Raw genomic sequence first — 15,564 nt, 5'->3', positions numbered from 1 at the left:
TTTTTGCCTATACCTGTGTGGCCACAAAGCTATAAAATAAAGCCCACCTAAATTGAAAGATCATTATAATTAAGAAGACTATAGTCTGACACAGTGAAAATGAAGGGATTGAGTCAGGGGAGTGATGAGTTCAGACTATGAGAGAAATAAGGAAGGAACATTTTTGAAGGTCTTTATTGTAACTGCAAGATTAAGAATAAACACTACAAATCTCTCCTCCCTGGAGCTTGAGGGATGTATTGCATCATTCAAGTAGAGATAATTTGCTAATGTCAAAGGTGTCTCTCTGTCTCCACCACACACACACACACACACACACACACACACGCAAGCATGCACATACAACAAATGCTAGCTAACTGACCAGTAAAGAAGATAGGACTTTCTTTGGTCTGGTGTAACTAGTTATGCTAAAGGCTTTCCTTTAACTTTTTTTTTTTCCAAGCAGATAGCTTTGCCCGGCTTACCTGTCCTGTCCTTTTAAACTTTTCCAGGAATACAACTGAGAAGTCCCAGGGTGTCTATCCTTGCAAGGTGTCTGGGTGAGGTTAGGTTAAGTTGAGGAAACAAAAGGAATTGATTTGGCTCTTTGGTTGATTTTAAAAGAAAAAAGTGCCACCTCAAAAATTTTTAACCAGAGCTAACTGAAAACAGTGGGCCCTTGGGAAAATTGTGATTTTAAAAGTTACCATTATTGGTTGTAAATCCAGATTGGATTTGGTCAAAGTTTATTGTGAAACTAAATTACAGTGTGGCCTCACTCAAAGTGAGGTACATTTTCCTACAAATGTAGTAAGTCAGAACTTAATGCAAATCTTATTTTCTATTCCATATGAAGGCATCATGCTAGAAAGTACATGAATAAGAAAACCAGAGTTAAATTTCTAATCTCAGAAATTTATTATCTATGTGACCTTAAAGCAAGTTGTTTTAACCTCTGTTTACCTCGGTTTCCTAATCTGTAAAGGGAACAGTAATAAAGACTACCCACCAGCCAGGGCTGTTGTTAGGATCGTGTGATTGTGAAGTGTTTAACACAGTACCTGGCATATGGTGAACACTGCAGCAGTGTTCCCTATTGCCATTATTATTGTTGTAGTTGTGCTTGTCGTGAAGTTGGGCATAGTGCTCTACCCTGGGTTCTCGATGAGATGTGGTAGCCCATGCCAGGGCTATTCCAGGCTGAAGCTGCTCTGACTTCAGGGCTGCAGAAAGAGCCCGGACAGGAGAACTGCTGTACTGATTTGTAACTTTCATCAAGTTAAGTGATTTATGGGAGGCATATCCTCTCAAGAATCAAAGGGAGGAATCGTAAAATTGAAAATTGATTTTTTTTCATCCCATTTTGTTACGATTTAATCAAACTAGCCCAGATTTAGTATTCTATGCCTAAAATTCCTTGCTCTTGCGAGTTCATTTAGGTAGTATATTCTTGGGTCAGTTTCTGCTTTTGTGACTTGTCTCCAACCTTGTAGCTTCACCAAGGTACAAGAGGTCCTCTGGAGGTAAAGCTCATCAGTCTCATCATTATAAAACTCTCTTTGCCTATGGGCTGAGCCCATCACCATAAAAGATTCTATCATTCCTAACTTGGGGTCTTTGGTCATTGAGAAAGGCGATTGACCTCGTTTGTTGTTAACTGTACTTTTACTGATAAATTGTTCATGCTTGGAACTTTGTCTCAGAATTTCTGTTTGCAAGAAGTGTACAGACTGAAAGGTTTATATATTTTCATATCTTTCTAGTAGACCTACTGATGTATTATTTTATGTTACAGTTATCTGGGTAGGAGTCATCCACCTCAAGTACCACTCCTGGTACTGTAAGCCTCATGAAAGCAAGGGTATATGTCTTATAAAAACTTTGTATTTCATCTAGAACTTAGCACAGTATTCCAGGCATGTTGAACTGAACTTAATGGAGTTGAACTTAGAAGGGAAGGGATGGCAACATTCTTATCCTTTGGTTTCTCTCACTCACCTCTGTCCATTCTCCTTCTCACGGACTTGCTCTCTCACTCTTTTACTCTCGTTCTCATGTATACCAGCAGACTAACTGGGAAATAGAGAAAACAAAGGGCCCGGCACTGGCCTCACCAGCTGTACGCTATAGGCTTCCTCAGGATTATTGCATAATGAGACGGCATGCCAGAGTGTCATGTTATGCGTCTAAGCTAGTTCATAATTTTTGCTAGAAAAGTTTTCAGGGGAATTATAAATAAGGCATTTGTAGCTGTTCTCACCTCATCTACCTTTGCTTTCTCTTATTTTGTTCTGTCCTGTACACCTCTCTTTTTCTGCTCTACTGCCAGTTGTTATGTCAGTAATATTTACAAATGATTTCTTATACAGTGTGGTTGGGAGTAGGTGTTGGAGTTAGGAACAGTAGAGTGAATATGCACTTGTGAAATGGTCACGTTTGGAATATTGTTCAGTATTATTTTAACGAGAGAAACTCCGAATTGAAATGCCTTTTATAACATCATTTTATCTTAGTACAGAGATTTATTGGCATAAGGGACTACTCTTCCATCATAATTTTAATAAAATATAATGCTGCTTTAGAATTTCTTTTAAGTGATCCCCAGAAAATGATGCAAAAGCCTTTCTTGAATTGCATACAGTTCACCTTGTTAGAGAAAGGACAACTATTTGTGGAGGGGAGGGGAGTAAGGCTGTTCACTTAATTTTGTTGTTAAGTCATTTCAGTCATGTCTGACTCTCTATAACCCTATTTGGGGTTTTCTTGGAAAAGATACTGGTCCAGTAATGGTTTGCCATTTCCTTCTCCACCTCATTTTACAGATAAGAAGCAGAGGCAAACAGTCAGATGACTTGCCCAGTGTCCCATAGCATTTATATGAGGAGAGATGAACTTAGGTCTTCCAGACTCCAGGCCTGGTGCTGTATCCATCATGCCACCCAGCTACCTGATCATGTAATACTTACTAACAGTTTCTTAGAGATTATATAAGCTATACTTTCCACATTGTTATAGCAAAAAGATTTTCATGAGAAATAGTGGCATGTGTAATACATATGCTTCAGAGTTGCCACTTGCCACATGTAATGGTCTTTTCTCAAACCTCATCCTCTTTGACCTTTTTATGGGTGTTCATGCTGTCACTCCCCCTGTTCTCCATGGGATTCTCTTTACTACCTGGCCACCTTTCCAGGCTTCTTGTATCTTACTCCCCTGCAGTCCAGTGACACCAGCCTTCTGGCCATTTCACAATTGACACTCCATCTCTTGGTTTTGCGCATTTTCTCTGACTGTCCCCCATGCCCTAGAATGCCCTTCTTTCTCTTCCCTGGCTACTGACTTCCCTGGCTTCCTTTAAATCCCAGATAAAATCCTACCTTCTACAGGAAGGCTTCCCCAACACCTGTTAATAATTCCAATATCTTTCCTTTGTTAATTATTTCTTTTCTACCCTATATATCGTTTACATGGTGTTAGCTTGGTCATTGTAACTGTATAGCATGTTTTGTTTTCTTATTATTTCTATTTACATTATGGTCAATGTAAATTTTTTTCTCTTTCTATTTATGTCATTTTGTATCAGTTCCTTTAAATCTTCTCAATCTTCTCTGAAATTCTTCATATTAATTATTTCTGGTGGCACAATTACATTCATGTACCATAATTTGTTTACCCATTCCCCATTCTATGAATATATAATTTGTTTCCAAGTCTTTGCTATCACAAAAATGTGTTGCACATACATGCTTAAATACATATATGTATCTATTTCCATTTACACACAAATATGTATAGACATATAGGTATATTTTTTTATCTTTCTGTCTTCCTTGGGTTTTATACATGGTAGTATGATCTCTGGTTTAAAGGAAGTTTAGACACTTTTAAAGCATAATTCCAAGCTGTTTTTTTTTTAATGGTTTGATCAGTTCATTTATATGCCTGCCTCTTTTTCATTGTCTCTACTGTTACCAACTTTATTGTTTGTCATTACCTGTAGCTTTGTAATTCTCTTCTGCAGTTATAGCAATGAACAATACTTTATCTCATTTTCTAATTTTTATTACAGTGTGACATTTAATATTCTAGTCATGACTCCATTTTGAGCTTATTGTGGTATATGGTGTGATATGTAGTTCTAAATCGCTTTCTAGCTTTCTCAGAAGTCTTTGCCACAAAAAGAGTTCTTTTCCAAATTTTCTGATATTGTAAACACTAGGTTATTGAATTAGGTTTTTTTTTTTCTGATTCTTGCTTATTCAGTCTATTTTATTGTTCACTGTTGTATTTTTTTAGCCAGCAACAGAATCTTAATGATTACTATTTTACAGAATAGTTTGAGATCAGAACATGCTATTTCCCCCTTCATTCCTAATTTTTAAAATTATTTACCTTGAAATTCTAGATTATTTTCCTACAGATATTTTTGCTATTTCGTTTTAGTCCATTAGGGTATCTCTTTGATATTTTGGTATAGTGCAAAATCTGTAAATCAACTTAGGTAACTTGGTAATGTTTATTATACTGATGTGGCCCAATTGTGAACACTGTCTCTAATAATTATTTGTTTTTCTTCATCACTTTAAGTAGTGTTTATACCTATACTTCTTGAAAATATGCCTTATAGGTTGAGTACCTAATATTTTATGTATTTTTATTTATTTCTAAGGACTTTTCTTTCTGTGATTTCTTCCGGGATTTTGTTACTGTTGTTAAGAAATGCTTTTATTTTAATTTATTTTAAATCGTACTACATTACAATTGCTTTTAATATCTCATTTAATGTATGTTTTTAAAAATTAATTTTTAAGTTGTTTGCTACCATCACATAGAGGAAATCTTTGATAGAATGTACTTTGTGCTATAGGCGTAGTCTTGAAAATACTTGTGTGAATTTGGTTCTCTTTTCTTCTTGGTAGAATTTATCTTCATCTCTTTTCTGATAAGTTGTAAATTTGGTGGGGGGGGACAGAATATTTTACTGCAACAGAGGTTATTTCATAAAGGAATTTTGTGGTAAAACCTTTTGTAATTAACTTTGTTAAAAATATTTTTAAACTTTTTGGGTAACTTCATGTTTCATTGTGGCCTGCAGGTGACCCTAGGTTCTTAAAGACATGGCAATCAGACTAGCTAAGTTCAGAGATTACTTCATCATTGTATTAGCCAGTGATGACTGAGTTTTTTAGCCATATTAGTTCTTTAAAATAGTTTACTAAGTCATGGCTTTTGAAATGTTTCCCTCACTCAAATCATTTGTTCTTGAGATATTAAAGTAGACTAATTCAATGAGGGGAAAAAACACCTTTATATATAATTCATAATTAACTAGTGCATTGGAAGAGTCAGGGATAACATGAGTCATTGATAACACTATTGAAGCTTTTTTTTTCCCACATGACTTACCAAAATGCTTAACTCTTTAGTTTAACTGTTTCTTTGACCATCTGCAAAGGAAGAGGAAGATGGAGAAGTTACAGATGACTTGGATAATTTGTGAAAATGAATTCTTATTAAACATTGAAAGTTGGTTATAGATTGACAGTTAGTGATCAGTGCCTTTTGCCCTGGTTCTTATGGGAAGCCTGTATTAGCAAGCACCCAGCACACCCCGGGTGGACTGCTATTATAGGTTCTTTGATCTGCTTTTCTAAAGGAAAGACAGCTTCAAAGGGGTCAATAATCTTACTTTAATGAAACATATGTAAGTCATTCACTAGTTCAGGGGGAAAAAGTCAGGACCCTAAATGAGGAGAAAATACAAACAGAAAAGTAAAGAAGGTAAAAGTCATTCACTAGTTCAGGGGAAAGGTCAGCACCCTGAACATGGAAAAAAAAAATACAAGCAGAGAAATATAGAGAAATTAGTACAGGGATCTGACATCTGAACAAAGTGATACAACCACATACTACATGTACCAGCAGACCAGGAGAGCTCTTAACAAACAGCTACTCTGGGAGTACCATCAAGGGAAGGAAAAGGTCCTTCTCATAAGCAAACCCCCAAAGTAAAATACCAACCTCCCAGTATATATAGTTTTCAACTAATAGGCTCAGAGCCAGAAAGCATCCCAACCCAGGTGGTTCAGTGCCTAATTGGCCTCAGTATCAAAAGGTATGAAAGCCTTTCTGCAAGCAAGCCTCCCTGTAAGCAAGTTTCAGCCTAAGAAAGCTCCTCCCCCAGTGGGCTCTATATGACTCAGGATGTATCACAGTTGTGATTGAAATGCCTGTGTACCTTTAGACCTGGGAACAAGGCTCTTGTCCCAAGGGGAAAGGGGACACGGGGTTACATAGGTGGGGAAGATCTTCATATTCCATTAACATTGCAAAGCCCAAAAAGCAATTTTTGAAAATTTCTTTTAATTCTTTATTTTTTAAAATGTACAATTTAATCAGTTTTTGTTTTGTTTGGTTTGGTTGGCTTTTGTTTTTTGCCTTTTGTTGGGCAATTGGGGTTAAGTAACTTGCCCAAGGTTGCACAGCTAGTTTTTTTGTGTGGGTGTTAAGTATCTGAGGCCGGAACCGAACTTGGGTCCTCCTGACTCTGGGGCCTGCGCTTTATTCACTGTGCCACCTTAGCCTCCCTAATTTAATCAGTTTTAACACTGTGGGTTTTAAGATATTATTTTGGAGCCTTAAAAGCTTTTGGGGTATAAATTTTGAAAGAAATATTTTTTGTTGCTTCAAGAAGCATATTTACTATTTTACTGATTTCTGGCCCTCTTCAGCCTCCAGAATAAACGTAGTTTGCAGGCTTTAGTATTAGCATCAAATTCAAGATCTTTGAGCCACAATTTGCAAAAGTAGGCTAACATTTTAGAATAAATATCAATGTTATTATATCTTATTCTCCTTATCCAATATTTATACATGTAATGTTTTTATAGTAGATCAGTATTGGGATTATACATGAGAAGTGCCTAAATTTAATAGAAATATACATGAATGTAAGTTTTTAATGAATTGAATTCAGTATATGTATTGGCATTCAAAGATTATTTTGAGTTTTTTGGGGGGATTGGGGAGGTGGAAATATTTTTACTTATAACCTTATCCCAGATCTTTACTTCATTTTACCTAAATTTCTTTTATTTTATTACCATAGGAATCCTGAGACGTGGTGAGACAATATCTGCTTACTGAATGAAGATTTCAACTTCTTGCTACTGTGGACCCATTTATTAAGGAATCCATCTGCCTTTCCTTAGTTAAAATTTTGTCACCTTCATAGACTGGGTTATCTTGGAATTTTTCCTGATTCTTTCTTTCATAGAAGAATTTCTGGTCAGAATGGGACAGTTGAACAATGCCTGATTGCTAAACAAGACAATAGACTTTTATTCCCTCTCTAAGGCTATATCTTATTCACCTCTAAAAGCAGTCCCTAACGTAAAAAGAAGCCAGGTCCTTGTTGAATACTTTTATTGAACATGACTCATGGAGAAGAGCTTGGCTCTGAAATGCACCAGGATCCTATTGTTTTAACTTACCTAGAAGGATTACTAATGCATCAGGCAGCACCAAGGTCAGCTACTGTAGTTGACAAAAAGTCTACTGGGCATAGTGGAGAGGATCAGAACTTCAAGATTTCTGGAAATATATTTCCCACCTGTCAAAACAATGGTCCAAGTCTCAACACAAATGCTTACCAGGGACCTGGCATGCTGCATCTCAAAAAAGCAAGATTATTGCAGTCTTCTGAGGACTGGAATGCAGCCAAAAGGAGGCGGCTGTCTGATTCAATTGTGGATTTAAATGTAAAACAGGAAGCTTTGCTAGCTGGCATGGTTGACAATGTGCCTAAAGGCAAACAGGATAGCACATTACTTGCCTCTTTGCTTCAGTCCTTCAGTTCTAGGCTGCAAAGTGTTGCTCTGTCACAGCAGATTAGGCAGAGCCTCAAGGAGCAAGGATATTCCCTTAGCCATGATTCCTTAAAAGTGGAGAAAGATTTAAGGTGCTATGGTGTTGCATCAAGTCACTTAAAAACTCTTTTGAAGAAAAGTAAAAGTAAAGATCAAAAACCTGATGCTAATCTGGCTGATGTAACTAAAAATCTAATCAAAGATGGGTTTATAGACTTACCCCACACTGGACAGAGCGGAGCAAAAGGAATCAATGAGCCCTTATCGTGTGCTGCAAGGCTCCAGGCTGTTGCGAGCATGGTGGAAAAACGGTCTAGTCCTGCTCCTTCACCCAAGCCTAGTGTTGCTTGTAGCCAGTTAGCATTACTCCTTTCCAGTGAAGCGCATTTGCAGCAGTATTCTCGGGAACATGCTTTAAAAGCACAGAATGCAAATCAAGTGGCAAGTGAAAGACTTGCTGCTATGGCTAGACTACAAGAAAGTGGCCAGAAGGACCTTGTCCCTTTCCCATTGTCAAAAGGATTGTCGAGCCATCTTAATGGTCAAGCTAGATCATCATCAAATAAGCCAGTAGCTGACAAAAACATTACAACCTTCCAAAGTCCAATGGCAGTCCTTCCTTCTCCTCCCAGAAATGCAGAATATAAGAGCACACTGGAGAGAAACAATTTAAAACCAGCTGCCAATAATAGTTTGCTTTTACATCTTCTTAAAAGCCAGAATATAGCTAGACCAACTAGTGGACGTGATCAGAAGGAGAGAGTTGGCATTTTTGAGGATAGCAGTACACCCACAACAATTGACGAATATTCAGACAATAACCCTAGTTTTACAGAAGACGACAGCAGCGGTGATGAAAGTTCTCACTCTAACTGTGTCCCCATAGATTTATCTTTCAAACATCGAATCGAAAAACCAGAGTCTAGCCAGCCTCCCTCTCTAGATAATCTTACTCAATCCTTGCTAAACACCTGGGATCCAAAAGTTCCAGGTCTCAGTATCAAAGAAGACAGAGATACTTCCAAAAATTCTAAATTGAATCCTCACCAAAAAGTAACACTTCTTCAGCTGTTACTTGGACATAAGAATGAAGAAAACCTAGAAAAAACAGCTGGCTCTCAGGGATCACATAGTAATGTGACAAAATTCAGTACACAAAGCAGTAAGAGGACTCCTGTAATAGAAAGCCCCGGCATAAATCGAGCTACTCCAGTGAGCACTCCACCGTTGCTTGTATCTTCAAAAGCAGACTCACCTATAAATCTCTCTCAACAGTCTCTAGTCAAACACAGTTCACCCCAGTATGTTTGTAACGTTCAGCCCAAAAGACTGATGAATCCAGCGTCTAAACACTTGATAGACCTTACCAAAAGCAAAGAACTGCAAGGAACAAATAAGCCAAACCAAAGTGACAGTGCACAAAATTCTGCAACTTTCAGTGCCAGCAAACTCTTACAGAATTTGGCTCAATGTGGAATGCAGTCTTCTGTGTCGATAGAAGACCAAAGAACAAGCAAGCATCTGTTAAATGTAAACATAGATAAACCTGTGGGTTTGATTGATAGACTAAGTAGTCCCCTGCTCACAAATAAACCAAATATACTTGAAGAAAGTAACAAAGCATTTGGTAGTCAGTCAGCAGTCCCTGAAGCAGGACTCTCTGGTTCTGAAATAGAAAATTTGCTTGAAAGACGGACAGTTCTTCAGTTACTACTAGGAAACCCAAACAAAAGTAAAAATGAAAAGAAGGAACGAGTTTCTTTGAGAGATGAAAGTTGCCAAGACCATACAGATAAAGCTTTCAGTGAGCAAATATTAACAGTAAAAATAAAATCTGAACCTTGTGATGATTCACATATCTTCCATAATGTGAATGTCCATCAGAACCAAGATGCAATAACTAATAAATTCATAGGTGTGGTTCCTACTCTGCAGAGAAGTGCAGCTGCTTCACCAGCATCTGAGGACTTCAAATCTGAGCCTCTTTCACCTCAGGACTTTTCTTTTTCTAAGAATGGCCTGTTAAGTCGATTACTGAGACAGAATCAAGAGGTTTATCCTGCAGATGATCTGGACAGAAGTCACAGGAACAGTGAACTGACTCTTTTAGAGTCAAAGAGTCTTTACACAGTTCCTAAGAAAAGGAAACTTCATATTGAGTCTTCAGAAAGTCCATTTAAAAAAAAGATGAAAAGTCATATTTCTGATGGTGCAAATAATCATAATCCTTCTACAGAACTGTATGGGCCTTTGCTTAACAAACAAGAAATGAAATGTAACAGAAATGATCTTGAATTTAAATATCCAGCATGTCATGGTTCCAATAATGAACATGAAAACAGAAGTTGGTCTAGAGATAGTAAAGGCTTTAATGTATTGAAACAGCTGCTTCTTTCTGAAAATTGTGTGAGAGATTTGTCACAGCATAGGAATAACACTATAACTGATGTTAAGAAGAAAGGAAACAAAAATAATATAATGAATAGCAAAGCTGAATTTAGCCTTTCTTCCTTGAATGGAGTCATGAGTCATTCTAGTCAACTCGGTAATTGTATTGATAATGGAACATTTCCATACCCAGTGGCAGTAAGGAGCCCTGCCAATTCTCCCTACCAGTGCTCACCTGAGCACTTGGGCAGTACGGTATCTAGACAAGAATCTGGACAGCTAAGTGTGTGTCCTATTCCTAGTGAAAAGGGCCCTATTAAGTGGGTTATTACAGGTATGGATAAGAATGAATGTGAAAAAGATTCACCAAGACTGACTAAAACCAACCCAATTCTGTATTACATGCTACAGAAAGGAGGTAATTCTCTTAGCAACCAAGAAGCACATGACAAGGACATTTGGAATGAGTCATTTGCAAAAAATGCTACACAGGTTACAGTCAAGGAAGAATTGCTTCCTGCTACAGAGACTAAAGTTTCTTTCTTTAATTTAAGAAGCCCTTACAATAGCCATATGGGGAATGCAGCTTCCCACCCACATAACACAAAGGGAGAAGTTTATGGACTCCTGGAAAAAGTACTAACTATAAAAAAAGAGTCTGAATAAAATCTGTCTGCCATCAAGATTTGAGTCCGTAAAACTAATATGAACTTGAACACTTTATAAATGAGCATGATTTGAAAATAGCATGTTCTAATTGAGTTTATTTGTCTTCATTTGGAAAATTACTGGTTACTGGTGATGTTTAAAATAGTCATCGTTCCCTTTTGCTTTACATTAGCTATCACAGGGAAACTACTGAACAGACGGTTACATCTGACAGCACCTGTGAGTAGTGTGTGAATGAGAAGTTTTCCCCAACTACCAGTAATTTAAATACACAGAAATTAAAATGTAAATCTGAATCCATGGTAGCAGTAATTCATTTGCTTCCAATTTGTGTACTCTGGTACTGAATCTCACTTTGGGGAAGCATAAACAGCTAGCATTTCATACATCTATATATATATATATACATATACATATACACACACAAACTATATATGTGTGTTTTTTAAAAGGCTTACTTTTAAAAAAAGTAATTGTTCAATGGAAAAACATAGTGCCTGCTAATTTCTTATTGTTCAATCCAAAAAAGAAACTTGAGATCTGTTGAAAGTTTTCAGTTACTCTCCCCAAAAAACAATTTTTTTTACAGGTTTTTTGTTGACTGTTCCTAATCCATTTTCCCCTAATTTCTTCTCCTCCCCTATAGCATTACCACGTTTCCCTTTGTTGTATATTTTCTTTTAAGTTCTTAGTACTCTTTAGTCAATATGAGTGATATGAAGGGGGGGAGGGGCCAATAGCTCCTTTTTAAGAAAGCATTTTTTATTCCCTTTACACCCAATTGCATTCTTTCTTTTTTTAGAATTGGGAACTCTAAAATGTTGCTTATAATATGTTGGATATTTGGGATTTCTCAGAAATGATGTTTTGTAACAAAATCAAAATGTTTTACCTCTGATTGTCATCTTTTCACATTTTAACTTGCCTTGTTTGCAAATCATAACTATAACATTTCCTTTGATAGAACAAGATTGTTGAAGCCAGTATTACTTCCTAAACAAATTGTACCTGGATGTCCATACCTTAAGGGTGCCTTAAGGTTCACACAATATCCTTACATCTTGGGAAATCTTGGTTCAAAACTCTTTTTTATAATAATAAAGGGAGGTGGGAGGGCTTATAACCTTAGTATTTGGTTACTGTCTCAGGAAAACCCACTGTTTGTCTCAATTAGCTGTGTCTGCTTGAGTGACCATAGAGTGAGAATAGATCCGCTACAGCCCCGAACTGAGGTACTTTGGTTAAAATACAGTGTGCACGATTTAGGGATCACACAGTGATGAGCTCTAGAGGGGGCAGGGACCTCGAAGGCCTTCTAGTCCAACTGCCTCATTTTGTAGAGGAGGAAACTGAGGCCTAGGGAGATTGAGTGACTTGCCCGAGGTCTCACAGGCAGTGAGCATCAGAGGCAGGATTTGAAGCCAGGTCCTCTGATTCCAGAGCCAGCACTCTTTCACTGTACCACACTGCCTGCACTCTTACAGAATACATCCTTAACTTCCATGAGAAGCAGTCACACAAGAAAAGTGCTAACATTTTGTTGAAACCCAAGAAAAACAACAGCAGATTTAGCCTACCTACTAGGAAGCACACTGGGATCACTAGCAAACATCAAGAAATGCAACCACTCGTTTTGATTGAAAAGTAGATCTCGATTTTATTTACATGAAGCTTAATGTTTTATTGAGCTATATAGTTCAGGAAGTTTGCATCTTTAAAACCACTGTAACAATTGTAACCCCCTTTTAGTTACCATGTTCTACCCCAATCTTAGGTTTTCTGTTTTGTTTTAAGTGTGAGCCATTTTAGTAACTGGCCCTGTAAGGACAGGAACTTGTGGTGCAATTAACCATGAACTAGAAGAAATCTAATTTAGGGTGTTACTAAAGTAGTTTGATAATTTTTATATGAAAGATTCAGTATAATATAAGAAAGGGGGATTTACTTATTGAACGTCTGTCTAAAGTCTTAAGTGATTATTTTTCTCAGAATGATTTGTAAATAGTTATGAAATCTATAGAATAATAGATAACCCAGAGTAAATAATGGGCTATTTCAGGGTGACATGAAGGCATGCATTTTTCTTATTGTGAAATGAGAATTGTTCCAATGGTCAATGAATATATGCATGGAGAACATGTTGTATACCATCTCATGTTTACTCTGTGGTGATCTATTATCTATAATATATGCTTAAACTTTTAAATAATTTTTAAAGATTTTTAAAGTTAAAATGTTAACTTTTTCATTGTTAACAATTTAGCTGTCCCTTTAAATGATGTCAATGAAAGGGCACTAGAGCTCTTATAGTCCACAAACAGGCCTCTTTCTCATCAAACATATGCTTCCAGAATTTCTTCCTATACATCACATTTCTAACAGCATACATTGTTTACTGTTGTACCAACTTAGGTGAGATGTAAGGATAGTGAATACAACTGCTAGTTAACAGGGAACACTAATGGAGGTATGTTTTGAGGTGACAATTTCAAAAGGGCTAGAAACTGTTAAAATATGAGATCAACAAAAACCTCTCTTCCCTTAAGCAAAATAATGGTACTTGTGGGAAGGGAGGTTTAGTCCTTTAAAAAAAAAAGGAAACCAGAATTGCTTATTATTTTTGGTAACAAATAAAGGTATATAAATATGCAGTGTATAATATGACTTCAAGAAATTTAACACTAATTCACTGCAGGAAGTTCCCACTTGATATTTTAGAGAAAGACAATTCATCAGTACATTCACATTGTTTATGCAAGGTTATTTACACAGACTTTTTTAAGAAATCAATTTTAGATACACAATTTCCCCTAATTAAGACTTCATTTGTGGAAGGGTACTACAGCTCTCATTGACATCAGTAAGGTAGCTTTACTAGTTTATTTTCTGCTGCATCTTACAGAAGAGTAAGCTGTTTTTCATATATATGTGTGTATATATATACATATATATGTGTGTGTATGTATATATATATACACAGAGAGAGTGTGTACATATATTGACTTGTTACACATGTTAAAATTGGTTTTTAAAAGGTGATGTAAATAGTGATTTCCTTAATGAAAAATACATATTTTGTATTGTTCTAATTCAGAGGAAAAGCCTTTTAATCTCTTTTAAGTTCTGTATAGCTAATGTATAAGTGTAAATATGATCAGATAGGTTTAAATTTTTTTGCATGTATGTATACGGTTGCAAGTCTGGGAAGAATGTATAAAATAAACTTTTTATTTAAAGTTGTGATTACCTGCTGCATGAAACGTGCATGGGGGACCCTGTGCATATGGCAAAACGTCTTAAGTCAAATCAAATGTTCATCACAAACGACAGTATTCCATTTCAGGACATAACCTTTTTTTTTCTTTTTTTTTTTTTTTTGTGCTGTGGTATTTTAGCTTTGTGAAAGAACATGTTTTGAATCCAAGTGTCTAAAAGAATCAAGTTAATGACTTTCTTAGCATAAGGAACCCACACAACTAAGGTCATCAAGTTTTAATTCCATTGAAAACAAAAACAAAATATTGTATCAGGAGTATTCCAATACTAGAAAATAAAGGAATATTATATTACCATTCATGATATAAATTATGAGGTTTACACAACCAATTTTGTTATGATGTGCTCAATATAACTTGTCATTTTTTATTAGAAATTTAATTTTTTCATGTGATGTCATGAAACTGTGCATACTGCAGTGTGAAGTTTTTTGTTTGTTTTTGTTTTTAAATCTTTTGGTGTTTACTTCCTGCAGTGGATTTGAATAAATGAAAAAATACATTGTCTTGCTTGGAATGACTTTTATTTTGGTCTTTATCTAGTTCTTGTATTTTACTAATAATAGAGTATATAAGTGAAAGGCCTTGAACATGAAAATAAATCTTTGGATTTTTTGTGCCCTTCTCAGAAAAAAAAAAAAAGGCAAAACTACTAGTCATCAAGTTAGTATAACCTGTAAGAGTGCAGTTAATGAATTTCAAAATTACATCACTTCATATCCAAAATTTTGGGATTAGAAAACAAATAATTTTAACTCAGTTTATGTGTGTGTGTGTTAGTTCTCTATTGTGTACCCATTTTTTGGAAGATCTTGTTCTTAATTGTTTTTGAAAAAAACAAAAATGAAATGTTATATTAATTGTTCTAACAAAACTTTAAAATCGAGACAGCCAGTAAAAACATTTTCTCATCTTTGTGTCCACACAAATTGCCCTAGGATGTGCCATCCTAGACAGTATAACTAGGTGAGACCTAGTTATACACTAAAGTTTGTATTAAGTAAATCACCATGTAGCCAGGTGACACAGTGGATAGAGTGTCAGTTCTGGAATCAGGAAGATCAGTCTTCCTGAGTTGAAATCTGACCTCAGATTCTTCTTAGCTATGTGTTCTGTACCCATTCTTGAAGAGTTATATCTGAAGATAGTTTTCATTTTTGTTTTTGATTATTTTTCAGTGAATCATGTTTTTTAAGCAATAAATATTGAGATGATCTTTTTGTCAATGGACCACTAAAATAGATATGCAGGAAGGAATCAGATAGAGAAGGGGCAAGGCAGGCAAAATGCTCATATATCAAAAATAAAACAAGTTAATCACAAAAGTATTTCAATAGAAAACTGAGGGTCCTTCCATAAAGTTCAGCTATTTTACATAGGTA

General features: G+C 36.0%; 1 protein-coding gene across 12 annotated transcripts in view; it reads left to right on the top strand.

Annotated features, from left to right (window-relative positions):
* NRIP1 (nuclear receptor interacting protein 1) overlaps positions 1-14,689 on the top strand; it is a 154,595-nt gene extending 139,906 nt beyond the window's left edge. For 11 of the 12 annotated variants that reach the window (XM_069073046.1, XM_069073037.1, XM_069073045.1 and 8 more), the window contains one exon: positions 7,091-14,689. In XM_069073046.1, the coding sequence (XP_068929147.1) occupies positions 7,416-10,904 (3,489 nt within the window). In that variant the 5' untranslated portion in view covers positions 7,091-7,415 and the 3' untranslated portion in view covers positions 10,905-14,689. Of the gene's footprint in view, positions 1-2,215; positions 2,938-7,090 lie in introns of those variants that run through there. The other variant, XM_069073048.1, reaches the window with a different exon arrangement.
* Positions 14,690-15,564: the final 875 nt, after the last annotated feature.

Source organism: Petaurus breviceps, unplaced genomic scaffold (assembly GCF_028583685.1).
Source record: "Petaurus breviceps papuanus isolate PSGF00001 unplaced genomic scaffold, PetGlider_PUasm1.0 90849, whole genome shotgun sequence".
Classification (NCBI taxonomy): Eukaryota; Metazoa; Chordata; class Mammalia; order Diprotodontia; family Petauridae; genus Petaurus; species Petaurus breviceps.
The sequence above is the reverse complement of the archived record's forward strand: the minus strand, read 5'-3'. Positions and strand labels throughout refer to the sequence as shown.